This window comes from Carcharhinus amblyrhynchos, unplaced genomic scaffold (assembly GCF_965287045.1).
Source record: "Carcharhinus amblyrhynchos unplaced genomic scaffold, sCarAmb.v2.hapA chromosome_114, whole genome shotgun sequence".
In the NCBI taxonomy this organism is placed as follows: domain Eukaryota; kingdom Metazoa; phylum Chordata; class Chondrichthyes; order Carcharhiniformes; family Carcharhinidae; genus Carcharhinus; species Carcharhinus amblyrhynchos.
Window position 1 is genome coordinate 360,783 of NW_027649854.1, and position 21,245 is coordinate 382,027.

A 21,245-nucleotide genomic window follows, 5' to 3' on the forward strand; every position below is an offset into this window, starting at 1 on the left:
TCCACATCCTTCCTGTAATGTGGGGACCAGAACTGCACACAGTACTCCAAGTGCGGCCGCACCAGAGTTGTGTACAGTTGCAACATGACGCTGCGACTCCTAAATTCAATCCCCCTACCAATAAACGCCAAGACACCGTACGCCTTCCTCTTGCTCTTGCTCTTCACATACTTGTAGAATGCCTTGGAGTTTTCCTTAATCCTGCCTGCTGGCTCTCCTAATTTCCTTCTTAAGTTCCTTCCTATTAGCCGTATACTCTTCTAGATCTCTAACATCACCGAGCTCTCTGAACCTTTTGTTAGCTTCTTTTCTTCTTGACAGCTTTTGTACACCATGGTTCCTGTAACCTACCATAACTTCCCTGTCTCATTGGAACGTTGCTAAGATTTAAGAAGGGTAGCAAGAATAATCCAGGTAATTACAGACCAGTGAGCCTTACATCAGTGGTAGGGAAATTATTGGAGAGGATTCTTCGAGATAGGATTTATTCCCACTTGGAAATAAGTGGATGTCTCTCTCTGTCTGTCTTTATGTGTCTCTCTCTCTATCTTTCTCTTTCTCAGTCTCTCTCTCTCTTTTCCTCTTTCTATCTCTCTCTCTCTCTGTTTTCCTCTCTGTCTCTCTCTCTGTCTCTCTCCCTTTCTGTCCCTCTCTTTGTTTCTCTCTCTCTTTCTCTCTCTCTGTTTCTTTCTCTCTCTGTCTCTGTCTCTCTCTATCTGTCTCCCTCTGTCTCTGTCTCCCTCTGTCTCTGTCTCCCTCTCTCTCCCTCTCTCTCTGTCTTTCTCTCTCTCTGTCTCTCTGTCTGCCTGTCTCTCTCTCTGTCTCTCTCTCACTCAATCTCTCTCTCTGTCTCCCTCTCTCTTTCTGTCTGTCTTTCTCTCTGTCTCTCTCTCTCTCTTTCTGTCTCTTTCTCTTTCTCTATCTCTCTCTTTCCCTATCTCTCTCTGTCTCACTCACTCATTGTCTCTCTATCTCTCTCTCTTTGTCTCTTTCTGTCTCTCTCTCTCTGTGTCTGTCTCTCTCTGTCTTACTTTCTCTTTCTGTCTCTCTTTGTCTCTCTCTTTCTGTTTCTCTTTGTCTTTCTCTTTCTGTCTGTCTCTCTCTCTCTCTTCCCCCCCCCTCTTTCTCTCTGTGTCTCTCTCTCTTGCTTTGTCTCTCTCTCTGCCTCTCTCTCTTTCTCTCTCTCTGTTTTCTCTGTCTCTGTTTCTCTCTCTGTCTTTCTCTCTGTCTCAGTCTCTCTCTTTCTGCCTGTCTTAGAACATAGAACATAGAACATTACAGCGCAGAACAGGCCCTTCGGCCCACGATGTTGCGCCGACCAGTTACAAAAACAATGACCCACTAGCCTATACCAATCCCTTTTCGTCCATAAACCTATCCAGAGATCTCTTAAATGCCCCCAAACTAGGCGCATTTACAACTGCAGCAGGCAGCAGGCAGGGCATTCCAATAAAGAACCTACCCCTGACATCCGTCCTGTAGCTACCCCTCCTTAATTTAAAGCCATGCCCCCTCGTGCTAGCTTTCTCCATCCGAGGAAAAAGGCTATCACTATCCACCCTATCTAAACCTCTAATCATCTTATATGTTTCAATAAGATCCCCTCTTAGCCGCCTTCTTTCCAACGAAAACAACCCTAAATCCCTCAGTCTCTCCTCATAGGACCTCCCCACCATACCAGGCAACATCCTAGTAAACCTCCTCTGCACCCTCTCCAAAGCCTCCACATCCTTCTTGTAATGTGGGGACCAGAACTGCACACAGTACTCCAAGTGCGGCCGCTCCAGAGTTGTGTACAGTTGCAACATGACGCTGCGACTCCTAAATTCAATCCCCCTACCAATAAACGCCAAGACACCGTATGCCTTCTTAACAACCTTATCTACTTGATTCCCAACTTTCAGGGATCTATGTACACATACACCTAGATCCCTCTGTTCATCCACACTATTCAAAGTCCTCCCGTTAGCCCTATACTCGACACATCTGTTGCTCCTACCAAAGTGAATTACCTCACACTTCTCCGCATTAAATTCCATCCGCCACCTCTCGGCCCAGCTCTGCAACCTATCTAAGTCTCCCTGCAGACTATGACACCCTTCCTCACAATCTACCACACCTCCGACTTTGGTGTCATCAGCAAATTTACTAATCCACCCAACTATACCCTCATCCAGATCATTAATAAAGATTACAAACAACAGTGGCCCCAAAACAGATCCCTGAGGCACACCACTCGTAACCGAACTCCATGATGAATATTTACCATCAACCACCACCCTCTGTCTCCTATCTGCTAGCCAATTCCTGATCCAACTTCTTAGATTACCCACAATCCCATACATCTGCATTTTCTGCAGAAACCTACCATGGTGAACCTTATCGAACGCCTTACTAAAATCCATGTATACCACGTCAACTGCCTTGCCCCCATCCACCTCTTTGGTCACCTTCTCAAAAAACTCAATAAGGTTAGTAAGGCACGACCTACCCGCTACAAAACCATGCTGACTATTTCTAATCAATTCATTACGCTCCAAATAACTATAAATGCTATCCCTAATAATTTTTTCTAAAACCTTGCCCACAACAGAAGTAAGACTCACCGGTCTATAATTCCCGGCAAAGTCTCTGTTCCCCTTCTTAAACAATGGGACAACATTCGCTATCCTCCAATCCTCCGGGACTACACCAGAGACCAATGACGACCTGAAGATCAGAGCCAGAGGCTCTGCAATCACCTCTCTAGCCTCCCAGAGAATCCTAGGGTAGATCCCATCCGGACCAGGGGACTTATCTATTTTCAGCCCCTCAAGAATATCCAGCACATCCCCCTTATCAACCGTAATACTGTCTTTGTCTCTCTCTCTCTGTCTTTGTCTCTCTTTCTCTCCCTGTCTCTCTCTTTGTGTGTGTGTCTCTCTCTCTCTACGTCTCTCTCTGTCTCTCTCTCTTTCTCTCTATCTTTCTCTGCCTCTCTCTCTCTCTGTCTGTCTGTCTGTCTGTCTCTGTCTTTCTCCATCTCTCTGTCTTTCTTTCTGTGTCTCCCTCTTTCGGTCCCTCTTTCTCTGTGTCTTTCTCTCTGTCTCTCTTTGTGGTGTCTCTCTCTGTCTCTGTCTGTCTCTCTCTTTGTTTGTCTCTCTCTCTCTCTGTCTCTGTCTCTATCTCTGTGTCTATCTCTATCTGTCTCTCTTTCCCTGTCTCTCTCTCTGCCTCTCTCTCTCTGCCTCTCTCTGTGTCTGTCTGTCTCTGTCTTTCTCCATCTCTCTGTCTTTCTTTCTGTGTCTCCCTCTCAGCCTCTCTCTCTCTGTCTCTTTCTCTCTGTCACTCTCTTTTTCTCTCTTTCGGCTTCTCTCTCTCTGTCTCTCTCTCTCTGTCTCGCTCTCTCTCTCTCTCTGTTGTTTTTCTCTCTCTCTGTGTCTTTCTCTGTGTCTCTCTCTTGTTTCTCTGTTGTTATCTCTCTTTTTCTCTCTCTGTGTCTCTCTCTGTATCTGCCTGTCGCTCTCTCTCTCAGCCTCATTCGCTCACACCTCGCTCCCTCTTTAATATCTCCATTCCACTCATTCACCCAAATAGCTGTTTTCTTCCAGTTCACTAGCAATCTGTATTCTCCTCACTGCTTTCCCAGCACACAGCAGAGAGCAGGGATGGTCAGTGTATAGGGTAAGCTAGTGAGCAGGGAGAGTGTGTAGGGTTAGAGGAAGCTGAGGAAAAGGGAATGTTCCAGAGGCTGGGGATTGAGGGAGAGAGTACACAGGGAGACAAGTGTGGAGCAGAGGCTTTGGGAAAGTTGAGGATGCAGAGAGTGTGGGCATAGGGAGGGGGTGAGGAAGGCTGGGGTAGGGTAAGGTGGGCACAGGGATGCAGTGTGTGTACAGTGAGAGTGGGGAATGAGAGCAGTTTGGGGGGAGGGCGCAGAGGAGAGGGTGGTGGGAATTGGGGCACAGGGAAGTGGAGACATTGAGGGAGGGAGAAGAGGGAGGTGGGCGGAGGGAGTTGGGGAGTGAGGGCACAGAGAGTGAGGGAGGTGAGTTGGGCAATGGTTTAATGATGACCTCATTGACCTGTTGTTTCCTGAGCAGTTTCACTAAAACATCTTTTGATTTTGTAGAACCTCGACTTCAGGTTCATCTGACAGGAAGTGTCAACCGGAACAGTTACAAACAAAACAGTGTGACCAAGGTCCGTGTCCATTACTCTGTGTCCATGACAACCAGGAGATGCAGTTGGGAGAAAGTTGGTTTGTGGGAGAATGTAAACAATGGTAAGAAACTCCACGGGTCTCTCAGCGGAAGCATCGTCCCAAACATCCTGACACGTCAGAGAACCCGGAGAGAGGAGTTAATCCGGGTGATGGATTTAAACATAGAACATTACAGCGCAGAACAGGCCCTTCGGCCCACAATGTTGCGCCGACCAGTTAAAAAAAAACAACAATGACCCACTAACCTAAACCAATCCCTTTTCGTCCATAAACCTATCCACAGACCTCTTAAACGCCCCCAAACTAGGCGCATTTACAACTGCAGCAGGCAGGGCATTCCAATCCCTCACCACCCTCTGGGTAAAGAACCTACCCCTAACATCTGTCCTATAACTACCCCCCCTTAGTTTAAAGCCATGCCCCCTCGTGCTAGATTTTTCCATCAGAGGAAAAAGGCTATCACTATCCACCCTATCTAAACCTCTAATCATCTTATATGTTTCAATAAGATCCCCTCTTAGCCGCCTTCTTTCCAGCGAAAACAACCCCAAATCCCTCAGCCTCTCCTCATAGGATCTCCCCTCCATACCAGGCAACATCCTGGTAAACCTCCTCTGCACCCTCTCCAAAGCTTCCACATCCTTCCTGTAATGTGGGGACCAGAACTGCACACAATACTCCAAGTGCGGCCACACCAGAGTTGTGTACAGTTGCAACATAACGCTACGACTCCTAAATTCAATCCCCCTACCAATAAACGCCAAGACACTGTATGCCTTCTTAACAACCTTATCTACTTGATTCCCAACTTTCAGGGATTTAGAAGCAGGATGTACAAGGCTGAGGATTCTTTTCTTTATTCATTGATGGGATGTGGGTGTCAGCGGCTGGGCCAGAATTCATTGTCCATCTCTCATTGCGCTTAAACTGAATGGTTTGCTCAGCCATCTGAGAATGCAGATAAAAATCAACCATGTTACTGTGAGTCTGGAGTCACACGGAGGCCAATATGAACATGGCAGATTTCCTTCCCTTATGGATGAATTAGTTGCATATATAGACATAAGGGATACGATTTAATTGGCATAACGGAGACATGTGAGCAAGGATGGGAACTAAACATTGAGGGTTATTCAATATTTAGGAAGGACAGACAGAAAGGAAAAGGTGGGGGAAGTTGTATTGTTAATTAAAGATGATATTGATACAATGTTGAGGGAGGATATGAGCATAGATGATGTGAAATCTGTACGGTTTGAGTTAAAAAACTCGAGGAGGTCGGTCACCAGTGGAGTGCCCCAGGGATCTGTTCTAAGACTCTTGCTGTTTGTCATTTTCATAAATGACCTGGATGAGGAAGTGGAGGGATGGATTAGTAAGTTCGCCGACGATACAAAGGTTGGTGGTGTTGTGGATAGTCTGGAGGGATGTCAGAAGTTGCAGCGGGACACAGATAGGATGCAGGACTGGGCGGAGAAGTGGCAGATGGACTTCAACGCAGATAAATGTGAGGTGGCCCATTTTGGCAGGACCAAAGGGATGAAGGAGTACAATATCAAGGGAAGGAGTCTTAGCAGTGTTGAGGAGCAGAAGAATCTTGGGGTCTGGGTCCATAGGACTCTTAAATCGGCCTCGTAGGTGGAGGATGTGGTCAAGAAGACGTATGGCATACTGGCCTTCATTAATCGAGGGATTGAGTTTAGGAGTCGGGAGGTAATGCTGCAACTTTATAAGACCCTTGTCAGATCCCACTTGGAGTACTGTGCGCAGTTCTGGTCGCCTCACTACAGGAAGGATGTGGAAGCTATTGAGAGGGTGCAGAGGAGATTTACAAGGATGTTGCCTGGATTGGGAGGCATGCCTTATGAAGATAGGTTGAGGGAGCTGGGTCTCTTCTCCCTGGAGAGACGAAGGTTGAGAGGCGACCTGATAGAGGTTTATAAAATGATGAGAGGAATAGATAGGGTGGATTCTCAGAGGCTATTTCCCAGGGCTGAAATGGTCGCTACGAGAGGACACAGGTTTAAGGTGCTGGGAAGCAAGTACAGAGGAGAAGTTAGGGGTAAGTTTTTCACTCAGAGGGTGGTGAGTGAGCGGAATCGGCTGCCGTCAGTGGTACAAAGAACAAAGAACAAAAACAGCCCGGGAAACAGGCCCTTCGGCCCAACGAGCCCGCGCCACCATCTCAACACCACCAGTCCCCCTCTCCACCCACGACCCCTGTCTAATGTTTTATGGCCATCCACATTGAGGGAAACTGATTTAGGGACAATTTATTCCTGCCAATCAGCCTAACAGCACATCTTTGGGGTGTGGGAGGAAACCGGAGCACCCGGAGAAAACCCATGCAAGCACGGGGAGAATGCGCAAACTCCCACAGACACCGGCCCAAATCCATGTGTCTGCACAGCAATCAGTGATAGTCACTGAGCTGTCGTCTTGCCCAGTATCTGGTCCAGTTTAAGCACACACTAACGACATGAAGCACTAGGCCAATCTCGAACCACCAAGAGCAGCCCCAGTACGACCCATCGCGTGTACGCCCCTCGTTGGACATGAGGCGGACCGACTTAAAACCTGTGAATGAAAAGGAAAAAAAAACATTATTATTGTACCATATCCATTTACTTTACCAGGGACTCCCCAGTGCTAATGACCTTTATTTAAAACAATCTCCTATATCCACCCATCTCCAGCCCACTCATGTGGTGGTAGAGGCGAACTCGCTGGGGTCTTTTAAAAGACTTCTGGATGAGTATATGGGATTTAATGGGATTGGGAGTTACAGATAGTTCTATGGCCTGGTAGGTATGGATATGATCGGCGCAACTTGTGGGCCGAAGGGCCTTTTTGTGCTGTAGTGTTCTATGTTCTAAGAAACAAGAGGCAGAAATTATTGGTGGGGGTGGTATACAGACCACCAAACTGTAGTGGCAATGTTGGGAAAAGCATTAAGCAGAAAACCAGAGATGCATGTGTTACAGGAACAAAGAACAAAAATTCCAGCACAGGAACAGGCCCTTCAGCCCCTCCAAGCCTGCACTGACCATGCTGCCCGACTTAACTAAAACCCCTACCCTTCCGGGGACCATATCCCTCTATTCCTGTTCCATTCATGTACTTGTCAAGTAGCCCCTTAAAACTCACTGTTGTATCCATTTCCACTCCCTCCCCCGACAAAGAGTTCCAGGCACCCACCACCCTCTGTGTAAGAAATCTGCTTTGTACATCTCATTTAAACCTTACCCCTCACACCTTAAACCTGTGCCCCCTAGTAATTGACTCTTCCACCCTGGGAAAAAGCTTCTGACTATCCACTCTGTCCATGCCTCTCATAATCTTGTAGACTTCTATCAGATCTCCCCTCAACCTCTGTCGCTCCAGTGAGGACAAACCAAGTTTCTCCAACCTCTCCTCATAGCTAATGCCCTCCATACCAGGGCAACATCCTGGTAAATCTTTTCTGTACCCTCTCCAAAGCCTCCACATCCTTCTGGTCGTGTGGTGACCAGAATTGAATACTATATTCCAAATGCAATCTAACTAAGGTTCTATAAAGCTGCAACATGACTTGCCAATTTTTAAGCTCAATGCCCCGGCTGATGAAGGCAAGCATGCCGTATGCCTTCTTGACTACTTTCTCCACAGGTACACAGGTCCAGTGACCTGTGTACCTGAACACCCAGATCCCTCTGCCTATCGATACTCTTCAGGGTTCTGCCATTTACTGTATATTTCCTATCTGTATTAGACCTTCCAAAATGCATTACCTCACATTTGTCTGGATTACACTCCATCTGCCATCTCTCTGCCCAAGCCTCCAACTGATCTATATCCTGCTGTATCTTCTGATAGTCCTCGTCACTGTCCACAAATCCACCAACCTTTGTATTTGGAACATTTGTGTTTATGGGTGACTTCAATCTGCATATAGATTGAGAGAGTGAGATTAGTCACAGTGCAATAGAGGAGGAATTTCTGGAGTGTATACTGGATGGTTTTTTGGAGCAATACATTGAGGAACCAGGAAGGGAGCAGGCCATTCGGACTGGGTGTTGTGCAATGAGAAAGGACTAGTTGGCAATTAGTTGTGAGAAAACCCTTTGCAACGAGTGACCGTAATATGGTGGAATTCTTTGTCAGGGTGGATAATGAAGTAGCTGATACTGAGACCAGGGTCCTGAATCTCAGTAAAGGGAACTATGATGGTACGAGACATGAATTGGCCATGATGGACTGGGAAACATTACTGAAAGGAAAGACAGTGGACAGGCAATGGCAGGCATTTAAAGAGTGAATAGGTGAACTCCAGAAGTTGTTTATTCCTGTTTGGCGCAAGAGTGATAAAGGAACTGTGGCCAAACCATGGCTTTCAAAGGAAATTAGAGCTGGTATCAGAACCATGCCTCCTCTATTCTCATCCAAATCATTAATATAAATGACAAATAACAGTGGACCCAGCACCAATCCCTGAGGCACACCGCTGGTCACAGGCCGCCAGTTTGAAAAACAACCCTCTACAACCACCTTGGCTTCTGTCATCAAGCCAGGCTTGTATCCATTTAGATACCTTACCCTGGATCCTGTGAGATTTAACCTTAAGCAACAACTTACCATATGGTACCTTGTCAAAGGTCTATGTAGATAACATCAGCTGCACTGCCCTCATCTATCCTCTTGGTTATAAGAACATAAGAACATAAGAACATAAGAAATAGGAGCAGGAGTAGGCCATCTGGCCCTTCGAGCCTGCCCCGCCATTCAATAAGATCATGGCTGATCTGTCGTGGCTCAGTTCCACTTTCCCGCCCTCTCCCCATAACCCTTAATCCCCTCTCTTATCAAAACCCATCAACCCGCTTCTTAAAAATATTTAGCGAGGCAGCCTCCACCACTTCAACAGGCAGAGAATTCCAGAGATTCACCACCCTTTGAGTGAAGAAGTTCCTCCTCAACTCCGTTCTGAACCGCCCCCCCTTTATCTTGAGGCTGTGCCCCCTAGTCCTACTGTCTTTTTTGAGCGGGAAGAGTCTTTCCACCTCTATCCTATCCATCCCATTCATCATCTTATACGTCTCAATGAGATCTCCCCTCATTCTTCTAAACTCTAACGAGTACAAGCCTAGTTTATTCAGCCTCTCCTCATAGCTCAACCCCCTCAACTCCGGTATCAGCCTAGTAAACCTCCTCTGCACTCCCTCCAGGGCCAAAATATCCTTGCGCAGGTGCGGCGCCCAAAACTGCACACAGTACTCCAGCTGCGGCCTCACCAATGCCCTATACAGCTGCAGCAAGACCTCCCTACTTTTATATTCAATCCCCCTCGCTATGAAGGCCAGCATCCCATTCGCCTTCCTGACCACCTGCTGCACTTGCAGGCTGGGTTTTTGCGACTCATGCACAAGGACCCCGAGGTCCCTCTGCACCGTCGCCTGCTGCAGTTTTTCGCCACGTAAGTAATAGTCCTCCCTTCAAAAAACTCAATCAAATTTGTGAGACGTGATTTTCCACTCACAAAGCCATGCTGACTGTTGCTAAACATAAGAAGTAGGAGCAGGAGTAGGCCATCTAGCCCTTCGAGCCTGCCCCGCCATTCAATAAGATCATAGAACATAGAACACTACAGCACAAACAGGCCCTTCGGCCCACGAGTTGCGCCGATCACATCAACACCTGCGAATCCATAGACCTATCTATAACCCCCAATCCCACTAAATCCCATATACTTATCCAGAAGTCTTTTAAAAGACCCCAGCGAGTTCGCCTCCACCACCACCGACGGCAGCCGATTCCATTCACTCACCGCCCTCTGAGTGAAAAACTTACCCCTAACATCAATGGAGACGGGAGAGGTTCCAGAGGATTGGAGGATTGCGGATGTAGTTCCTATTTTTAAGAAAGGGAACAGAGATAGCCCGGGAAATTACCGACCGGTGAGTCTGACCTCAGTGGTTGGTAAGCTGATGGAGAGGCTTCTGAGGGACAAGATTTACGAACATTTGGAGAGGTTTGACATGATCAGGAATAGTCAGCATGGATTTGTCAAGGGCAGGTCGTGCCTTACAAGCCTAGTTGAGTTCTTCGATAATGTGACTGAACACATTGACGAAGGAAGTGCCGTGGACGTAGTGTACATGGACTTCAGCAAGGCGTTTGATAAGGTCCCCCATGCAAGACTTCTTGAGAAGGTGAGAGGGCATGGGATCCAAGGGCCTTTGGCCTTGTGGATCCAGAACTGGCTTGCCTGCAGAAGGCAGAGAGTGGTTGTGGATGGGGCTTTTTCTGAATGGAGGTCAGTCACCAGCGGAGTGCCTCAAGGATCTGTTCTGGGACCCTTGTTGTTTGTCATTTTCATAAATGACCTGGATGAGGAAGTGGAGGGATGGGTAAGTAAGTTCGCTGATGACACGAAGGTCGGTGGTGTTGTGGATGATCTGGAAGGATGGCAAAAGTTGCAGCAGGACATAGATAGGATGCAGGACTGGGCGGAGAAGTGGCAGATGGACTTCAACGCGGATAAATGTGTTGTCGTCCATTTTGGCAGAACCAACGGGATGAACGAGTACACTATTAAGGGCAGAAGTCTGAGTAGTGTTGAGGAGCAGAAGGATCTTGGGGTCCGGGTCCACAGGACTCTTAAATCGGCCTCGCAGGTGGAGGAGGTGGTCAAGAAGGCGTATGGTGTACTGGCCTTCATTAATCGAGGGATTGAGTTTAGGAGTCGGGAGGTAATGCTGGAACTTTATAAGACCCTTGTCAGGCCTCATTTGGAGTATTGTGCGCAGTTCTGGTCGCCTCACTATAGGAAAGATGTAGAAGCTATTGAAAGGGTGCAGAGGAGATTTACAAGGATGTTGCCTGGACTGGGAGGCATGCCTTATGAAGTTAGGTTGAGGGAGCTGGGACTCTTTTCCCTGGAGAGACGAAGGTTGAGAGGCGACCTGATAGAAGTTTACAAAATGTTGAGAGGAATAGATAGGGTGGACTCTCAGAGGCTATTTCCCCGGTTTGAAATGGTCGCTACGAGAGGACACAGATTTAAGGTGCGGGGAGGGAGGTTCAGAAGTGATGTTAGGGGTAAGTTTTTCACTCAGAGGGTGGTGAGTGAATGGAATCGGCTGCCGTCAGTGGTGGTGGAGGCGAACTCGCTGGGGTCTTTTAAAAGACTTCTGGATGAGTATATGGGGTTTAATGAGATTGAGGGTTATAGATAGGTCTGTAGGTTGGTAGGTGATGTGGTCGGCGCAACTTGTGGGCCGAAGGGCCTGTTTGTGCTGTAGTGTTCTATGTTCTATGTTCTATATCACTTCTGTACTTGCTTCCCTGCACCTTAAACCTGTGTCCTCTCGTAGTGACCATTTCAACTCGGGGAAATAGCCTCTGAGAATCCACCCTATCTATTCCTCTCAACATTTTATAAACCTCTATCACGTCGCCTCTCAACCTTCATCTCTCCAGGGAGAAGAGTCCCAGCTCCCTCAACCTATCTTCATAAGGCATGCCTCCCAATCCTGGCTGATCCGAAGTTCCACTTTCCCGCTTTCTCCCCGTAACCCTTAATTCCCCTGTCTATCAGAAACCTATCTACCCGTGACCTAAATATATTTAGCGAGGCAGCCTCCACCACTTCAACGGGCAGAGAATTCCAGAGATTCACCACCCTTTGAGTGAAGAAGTTCCTCCTCAACTCCGTTCTAAACCGCCCCCCCTTTATCTTGAGGCTGTGCCCCCTAGTCCTACTGTCCTTTCTGAGCGGGAAGAATCTCTCTACCTCTACCCTATCCACCCCCTTCATTATCTTATACGTCTCTATAAGATCCCTCCTTATCCTTCTAAACTCCAACGAGTACAGACCCAGTCTATTTAATCTCTCTTCATAGTCTAACCCCCTCATCTCTGGTATCAGCCTAGTGAACCTCCTCTGCACTCCTTCCAAGGCCAAAATATCCTTGCGCAAGTGTGGCGACCAAAACTGCACACAGTACTCCAGCTGCGGCCTCACCAGTGCCCTGTACAGTTAAGAACATAAGAAACAGGAGCAGGAGTAGGCCATCTAGCCCCTCGAGCCTGCCCCGCCATTCAATAAGATCATGGTTGATCTGTCGTGGCTCAGTTCCACATTCCCGTCCTCTCCCCATAACCTTTAATCCCCTTACCTATCAAAAACCTATCTACCCGCGTCTTAAAAATATTTAGCGAGGCAGCCTCCACCACTTCAACGGGCAGAGAATTCCAGAGATTCACCACCCTTTGGGTGAAGAAGTTCCTCCTCAACCCTGTTCTAAACCGCCCCCCCTTTATCTTGTGGCTGTGCCCTCTAGTCCTACTGTCCTTTCTGAGCGGGAAGAGCCTCTCCACCTCTATCCTATCCATCCCATTCAACACCTTATACGTCTCAATGAGATCTCCCCTCATTCTTCTAAACTCTAACGAGTACAAGCCTAGTTTATTCAGCCTCTCCTCATAGCTCAACCCCCTCAACTCCGGCATCAGCCTAGTAAACCTCCTCTGCACTCCCTCCAAGGCCAAAATATTCTTGCGTAAGTGCAGCGACCAAAACTGCACACAGTACTCCAGCTGCGGCCTCACCAATGCCCTATACAGTTGCAGCAAGACCTCCCTGCTTTTATATTCTATCCCCCTCGCTATAAAGGCCAGCATCCCATTCGCCTTCTTGATCATCTGCTGCACCTGCAGACTGGGTTTTTGCGACTCATGCACAAGGACCCCCAGGTCCCTCTGCATTGTAGCATGCTGCAGCTTTTCGCCCTTTAAATAGTAATCCCTCCTACTATTATTTCTGCCAAAGTGGATAACCTCACACTTGCCAACATTGTACTCCATTTGTCAGGTCCTTGCCCACTCACTCAGCCTATCCAGATCCCTCTGCAGACTTTCCACACCCTCCGAAAATTTGCTTTTCCACTCATCTTTGTGTCATCAGCAAATTTCGTTACCCTACACTCAGCCCCCTCCTCCAGATCATCTATATAAATGGTAAATAGCTGAGGCCCCAGCACCGATCCCTGCGGCACTCCACTAGTCACCAACCACCAATCAGAATAGCACCCATTGATACCAACTCTCTGCCTCCTATTAGACAAGCAATCCTCTATCCACGCTAACACCTTACCCCCAACTCCATGCCCCCTAACCTTCTGAAGCAACCTTTTGTGAGGCGCCTTATCAAACGCCTTTTGAAAATCGAGAAACACCACACCACCGGTTCCCCTCTGTCTACCACACGAGTCACATGCTCATAGAAATCCAATATAAGAACATAAGAAATAGGACTTAGGACAATAGGACAATAAATTCGTCAAACACAACTTCCCCTTAACAAATCCGTGCTGCGCCTGCTCTATCAGACCATTCTTCTCTAGGTGCCTCGCTATTTCTTCTTTGATGACGGATTCAAGCATTTTTCCAACTGCAAATATTAAACTAACCAGCCTATAATTCCCTGCCTTTTGCCTGCTACCTTTTTTAAACAGCGGCGTAACATTAGCCGTTTTCCAATCTTCCGGCACTTCCCCAGAATCCAGCGAATTTTGATAAATAATTACTAAGGCATCCACTATCACCTCTGCCATTTCCTTCAGAACCCTGGGATGCGTTCCATCCGGTCCTGGGATCTTGTCCCCCATCAGTCCCGATAGTCTATCAAGCACTACCTCTCTAGTGACAGTAATCACATTCAGGCCCTCAACTCCTACCATCCTTCTATCTTTAATATTCATGCTCCCCAATCCAGGCAATCTTGTAAATCTCCTCTGCACCCTTTCTATGGCTTCCACGTCCTTCCTGTAATGAGGCGACCAGAACTGAGCACAGTACTCCAAGTGGGGTCTGACAAGGGTCCTATAAAGTTGCAGCATTACCTCCCGACTCCTAAACTCAGTCCCTCGATTGATGAAGGCTAGTATACCATATGCCTTCTTAACCACAGCTTCAACCTGCTCAGCTGCTTTGAGCGTCCATTGAACTCAGACCCCAAGATCCTTCTGATCTTCCACACTGCCAAGAGTCCCACCATTAATTGACACTCAGGTTTTTCAGTTGCTATGGTGTGATGCACTATTCAGATGAGTGATACCTGCAGCTATTTATAACACTAAGGTCAGAATACTCTCCCATCCCGCCACAGTGAACAGAGATTTGGTTGGATGCCAGATTTCCTGACCTCAGTGCAGTGGGAGCGTGACAGGAATGGCTGGTAATGTGGCCCTTTTAATCTCAGAGGAAACCAAAATTCAAAGCCCTCAATCTTGAGTTCAAGTCCCTCCATATCTGTAATCCTCTTATTCTGCTTTGGATTTTCCATTTGAATTTATAAAATCATTGAATCTACACAGACAGGCCCTTCAGCCCAAACTAGCCCATGCTGACCAAAATATCCATCTAAGCGCACCCCATTTGCCTGCATTTGGCCCAGATCCCTCTAAACCTTTCCTATCCATGTATCTATCCAAATGCCTTTTAAATGTTTTCAATGTCTCTGCCTCAACAGTTTCCTCCGGTAGCTCATTCCCCACACGTACCACCCTCTGTGTAAAAAAGTTGTTCCTCAGGTTCACATTAATTCTGGCCCATCTTAAACCTCTGCCCTCTCGTTCTCGATTCCCCAACCCTGGAAAAAAGACTGACTGCATTCACCCTATCCATGCCTATTTTATACACCTCTATAAGATCATCCCTCAGTCTCCCACGCCCCAAAGATAAAAGTTCTAGCCTGTCCAATCTCTCCCTATAACTCAGTCCCTTGAGTCCTGGCAGCATCCTTGTAAATCTCTTCTGCACTCTCTCCAGTTTAATAGCATCTTTCCAATAGCAAGGTGACCAAAACTGAACACAATACTCCAGGTACAGCCTCACCAACATCCTGTACAACTGCAACATAACTTAGAACATAGAAAAACTACAGCACAAACAGACCCTTCAGCCCACAAGTTGCAACGAACATATCTCTACCTACGAGGCTTACCTATAACCCTCTATCTTACTCAGTCCCATGTGCTCATCCAGAAGTCTCTTAAAAGACCCTATCGAATCCACCTCCGTCACTGTTGCTGGCAGCCGATTCCACTCACCCACTACCCTCTGAGTGAAAAACTTACCCCTGACATCTCCTCTGTACCTACTCCCCAGCACCTTAAACCTGTGTCCTCTCGTGGCAGCTATTTCAGCCCTGGGAAAAAGCCTCTGAGAATCCACTCGATCAATAGCTCTCAACATCTTATACACCTCTATCAGGTCACCCCTCATCCTTTGTTTCTCCAAGGAGAAACGGCCAAGCTCCCTCAACTTATCCTCATAAGGCATGCTTCCCAATCCAGGCAACATCCTTGTAAATCTCCTCTGCACCCTCTCAATGGCTTCCACATCCTTCCTATAGTGAGGCGACCAGAACTGCGCACAGTACTCCAAGTGGGGTCTGACAAGGGTCTTATACAGTTGCAGCATTACCTCCCGACTCCTAAACTCAATCCCTCGATTGATGAAGGCCAGTACACCATACGCCTTCTTAACCACAGCTTCAACCTGTAAAGCTGATTTGAGAATCCTGTGAACCCAGACCCCAAAATGCGTAATTTAAATGGTAAAAACATTACAGCATGCTGCTGTGCAGAGGGATCTGAGTAAAATATAAGATTATGAAGGGAAAAGATAAGATAGAAGCAGGGAAGTTGTTTCCACTGGCGGGTGAAACTCGAACTAGGGGGGATAGCCTCAAAATAAGGGGGAGCAGATTTAGGACTGAGTTGAGGAGGAACTTCTTCACACAAAGGGTTGGGAATCTGTGGAATTCCCTGCCCAGTGAAGCAGTTGAGGCTCCCTCATTGAATGTTTTTAAGGCAAGGATAGATAGATTTTTCTTATGTTTTTCTTACTGTTCTTATGAACAGTAAAGGAATTAAGGGTTATGGTGAGCAGGTGGGAAAGTGAAGTTGAGTCCACGAAAAGATCAGCCATGATCTTATTGAATGGCGGAGCAGGCTCGAGGGGCCGAATGGCCCACTCCTGCCCAAGTTCTTATGTTCTTATATTACATGGAAGCTTAGAAGAAGGAGCAGGAGGAGGTCATTCGGCCCTTCGAGCCTGCTCCAACATTCATTAAGACCATGGCTGATCATCCAACTCATTAGCCTAATCCTGCTTTCTCCCCATAACCTTTGATCCCATTTGCCCCAAGTGCTATATCCAGCCGCCTCTTTGTTTGTGGGAGAGCACTTTGGAAATAGTGACCACAATTCGGTGTCCTTCATTATTGCAAAGGAGAGGGATAGGGTCACACGGCAGGGCAAGGTTTATAATTGGGGCAGGGGTAATTATGATGCAATTAGGCAAGAATTAGGGAGCATAAAATGGGAATAGAAACTGTCAGGTTTGGGCACAAACAAAAAGTGGAGCTTGTTCAAGGAACAAATACTGCGTGTCCTTGATAGGTATGTCCCTGTCAGGCAGGAGGGAAATGGCTGAGTGAGGGAACCATGGTTCACAAAGAAGGTTGAATGTCTTGTCAAGAGGGAAAAGGAAGTGTATGTAAGGATGAGAAAACAAGGTTCAGTTGGGTCACTTGAGGGTTACAAGGTAGCTAGGAATGAGTTAAAGAAAGGGCTTAGGAGAGCTGGGAGGGGGCATGAGAATGTCTTCAGTTTAACCCTGATAAGTGCGAGGTGATTCATTTTGGTAGAACAAACTTGAATGCGGATTACAGGGTCAATGGCAGGGCTCTGAGGAATGTGGAGAAACAGAGAGATCTTGGGGTTCATATCCACAGATCTCTGAAGGTTGCCACTCAAGTGGATAGAGCCATGAAGGAGGCTTATAGTGTGTTAGTGTTTATTAACAGGGGGTTTGAGTTTAAGAGCCGTGGGATTATGCTGCAACTAACTGGACATTGGTGAGACCACATTTGGAATATTGTGTGCAGTTCTGGTCACCTCACTATAAGAAGGATGTGGAAACATTGGAGAGTGTGCAGAGGGGATTTACCAGGATGCTGCCTGGTTTGGAGGGTAAGTCATATGAGGAAAGGTTGAGGGAGCTGGGGCTTTTCTCTTTAAAGTGGAGGAGGATGAGAGGCAACTTAATAGAGGTTTATAAGATGATGAGAGGGATAGATAGAGTGGACGTGCAGAGACTATTTCCTCGGGTGGATGTATCTGTTACTAGGGAGCATAACTATAAGGTTCATGGTGGAAGATATAGGAGGGATGTCCGAGGTAGATTCTTCACTCAGAGAGTGGTTGGGGTGTGGAATGCACTGCCTGCTGTGATAGTGGAGCCGGACACTTTAGGAACTTTCAAGCGGTTATTGGATAGGCACATGGAGCACTCCAGAATGATAGGGAGTGGGATAGCTTGATCTTGGGATTGAACATAGCTCAGCACAACATTGAGGGCCGAAGGGCCTGTACTGTGCTGTACTGTTCTATGTTTCTATGTTCTAACTACTTCCTGTGGTAATGAATTCCACAGGCTCACCACTCTTTGGGTGAAGAAATGTCTCCTCACCTCCGTCCTAAATGGTCTACCCTGAATCCTCAGACTGTGACCCCTGGTTCTGGACTCCCCCACCATTGGAAACATCCTCCCTGCATCTACCCTGTCTAATCCTGTTAGAATTTTATAAATCTCTATGAGATTCCCCCTCATTTGTCTGAACTCCAGTGAAAACAATCCTAACCTAGTCAATCTCTCCTCAGTCCCGCCATCCCCGGAATCAGCCTGGTAAACCTTCACTGCACTCCCTCGAGAGCAAGAACATCCTTCCACAGAAAAGGAGACCAAAACTGCACACAATACTCTAGGTGTGACCTCACCAAGGCCCCTGAATAATTGTAACATCCAAATCACTAATATATATTGTGAATAGCTGGGATCCCTGTGGCACCCCACTAGTTACTGCTGGCCAATTTGAAAATAGAACTTAGAACATTACAGCGCAGTACAGGCCCTTCGGCCCTTGATGTTGTGCCGACCAGTGAAACCAACCGAAAGCCCATCTAACCTACACTATTCCAATATCATCCATATGTTCATCCAATGACCATTTAAATGCCCTTAAAGTTGGTGAGTCCACTACTGCTGCAGGCAGGGCATTCCACACCCTTACTACTCTCTGAGTAAAGAACCTACCTCTGACATCCGCCCTATAATTGTCACCACTCAATTTAAAGCTATGTCCCTCGTACTAGCCATCTCCATCCAAAGACAAAGGCTCTCACTGTCCACCCTATATTATTCTCTGATCATCTTATATGCCTCTATTAAGTTACCTCTTAACCTTCTTCCCTCAAACAAAAACAGCCTCAAGACCCTCAGCCTTTCCCACCATACCAGGCAACATCCTGGTAAACCTCCTCTGCACCCTCTCCAAAGCCTCCACATCCTTCCTATAATGTGGGGACCAGAACTGCACACAATACTCCAAGTGCGGCCGCACCAGAGTTTTGTACAGCTGCAACATGACCTCACGGCTCCGAAACTCAATCCCTCTACCAATAAAAACTAACACACTGTATGCCTTCTTAACAACCTAGACCCACAGAGGGATCTGGGGGTGCAAGTCCACAGATCCTTAAAGGTGGCAGCACAGGTGGAGAAGGTGGTGAAGGGCCTTTGGCCTTGTGGACCCAGAACTGGCTTGCCTGCAGAAGACAGAGAGTGGTTGTGGATGGGTCTTTTTCGGCATGGAAGTCAGTCACCAGTGGAGTGCCCCAGGGATCTGTTCTAGGACCCTTGCTGTTTGTCATTTTCATAAATGACCTGGATGAGGAAGTGGAGGGATGGGTAAGTAAGTTCGCTGATGACACGAAGGTCGGTGGTGTTGTGGATGGTCTGGAAGGATGTCAAAAGTTGCAGCAGGACATAAATAGGATGCAGGACTGGGTGGAGAAGTGGCAGATGGACTTCAACACAGATAAATGTGTAGTCGTCCATTTTGGCAGAACCAATGGGATGAACGAATACACTATCAAGGGCAGGAGTCTTAGTAGTGTTGAAGAGCAGAAGGATCTTGGGGTCTGGGTCCACAGGACTCTTAAATCGGCCTCGCAGGTGGAGGATGTGGTCAAGAAGGCGTATGGTGTACTGGCCTTCGTTAATCGAGGGATTGAGTTTAGGAATCGGGAGGTAATGCTGCAACTTTATAAGACCCTAGTCAGGCCTCATTTGGAGTACTGTGCGCAGTTCTGGTCGCCTCACTATAGGAAGGACGTAGAAGCTATTGAAAGGGTACAGAGGAGATTTACAAGGATGTTGCCTGGACTGGGAGGCATGCCTTATGAAGTTAGGTTGAGGGAGCTGGGACTCTTTTCCCTGGAGAGACGAAGGTTGAGAGGCGACCTGATAGAAGTTTATAAAATGTTGAGAGGAATAGATAGGGTGGATTCTCAGAGGCTATTTCCCCGGGTTGAAATTGTCGCTATGAGAGGACACAGATTGAAGGTGCGGGGAGGCAAGTTCAGAAGTGATGTTAGGGGTAAGTTTTTCACTCAGAGGGTGGTGAGTGAATGGAATCGGCTGCCGTCGGTGGTGGTGGAGGCGAACTCGCTGGGGTCTTTTAAAAGACTTCTGGATGAGTATATGGAATTTAATGGGATTGGGGGTTATAGATAGGTCTATAGGTTGGTAGGTGTTGATGTGATCGGCGCAACCCATGGGCCGAAGGGCCTGTTTGTGCTGTAGTGTTCTATGTTCTATGTTCTAAGGCATATGGCATGCTTACCTTTATTGGACACATAAGAGTAAAAAAGTTGGCATATGATGTTACAGCTGTATAGAACGTTGGTTCGGCCACATTTGGAATACTGTGTCCAGGTCTGGTCGCCGCACTACCAGAAGGATGTGGAGGCTTTGGAGAGAGTGCAGAGGACGTTTACCAGGATGTTGCCTGGTATGGAGGGTCTTAGCGATGAGGAGAGATTGGGTAAACTGGGGTTGTTCTCCCTGGAAAGATGGAGGATGAGGGGAGACCTAATCGAGGTGTATAAAATTATGAAGGGCATAGATAGGCTGAACAGTGGGGAGCTTTTTCCCACGACCACAACTCCACCGACTTTAGTGCCAGCTGCAAATTTACTAACCCATCTTTCTACGCCCTCATCCAGGTCATTTATAAAAATGACAAACAGCAGTGGCTCCAAAACAGATTCTTGTGGTACACCACTAGTAACTGAACTCCAGGAGAACACTTCCCTCAATCTCTGTCTTCTTATAGCTTGCCCATTTCTGATCCAAACTGCTAAATCACCCTCAATCCCTGCCTTCATATCTTCCACAAAAGTTTACTGTGGGGAATCTTATCAAACGCTTTACTGAAATCTACATACACCACATCAACTGCTTTACCCTCATCCACCTCTTTGGTCACTTTCTCGAAGAACGACCCATTAATTCCTACTCTTTGTTTCCTCTCTGCCGACCAGTTTTCTATCCATCTCAATGCACTTCCCCTAATTCCACACGCTTTAATCTTGCATGATCATCTCCAGTCGGGACTTTGTCAAATGCTTTCTGAAAGTCCAAATGTATCACATCAACTGGCTCCCCCTTGTCAACTCTACTAGTTACACCTTCCAAGTATTGCAACAGCTTTGTCAAGCATGATTTCCCCTTCATCAGTCTACGCTGACTCTGTCTGATCCTGACACTGCTTTCTAAATGCCCTGCCAGAAAGTCCTTGATAATAGATTTGAGAACTTTCCCCACTCCTAATATTAGCCTTACTGGTCAATGTACAGTTTTGGTCACCCTATTATAGAAAGGATATTATTAAACTAGAAAGAGTCCAGAAAAGATTTACTAGAATGTTATCGGGACTTGATGGATTGAGTTATAAGGAGAGGCTGGATAGACTGGGACTTTTCTCTCTGGAGCATAGGAGGCTGAGGGGTGATCTTAGAACCATAGAAAATTACAGCTCAGAAACAGGCCTTTTGGCCCTTCTTGTCTGTGCCAAACCATTTTTTGCCTAGTCCCACTGACCTGCACTTGGACTATATCCCTCCACACCCCTCTCATCCATGTACATAAG

General features: G+C 47.1%; 1 protein-coding gene across 1 annotated transcript in view; it reads left to right on the top strand.

The window, feature by feature from the left end:
* Window positions 1-21,245, top strand: part of sspo (SCO-spondin) — a gene marked incomplete at its 5' end in the record, with an annotated part of 592,643 nt that overhangs the window by 360,305 nt on the left and 211,093 nt on the right. Inside the window, one exon of the mRNA XM_080183006.1 lies at window positions 4,112-4,264. Coding sequence (XP_080039132.1) covers window positions 4,112-4,264 — 153 coding nt within the window. The remainder of the gene's footprint in view (window positions 1-4,111; window positions 4,265-21,245) is intronic.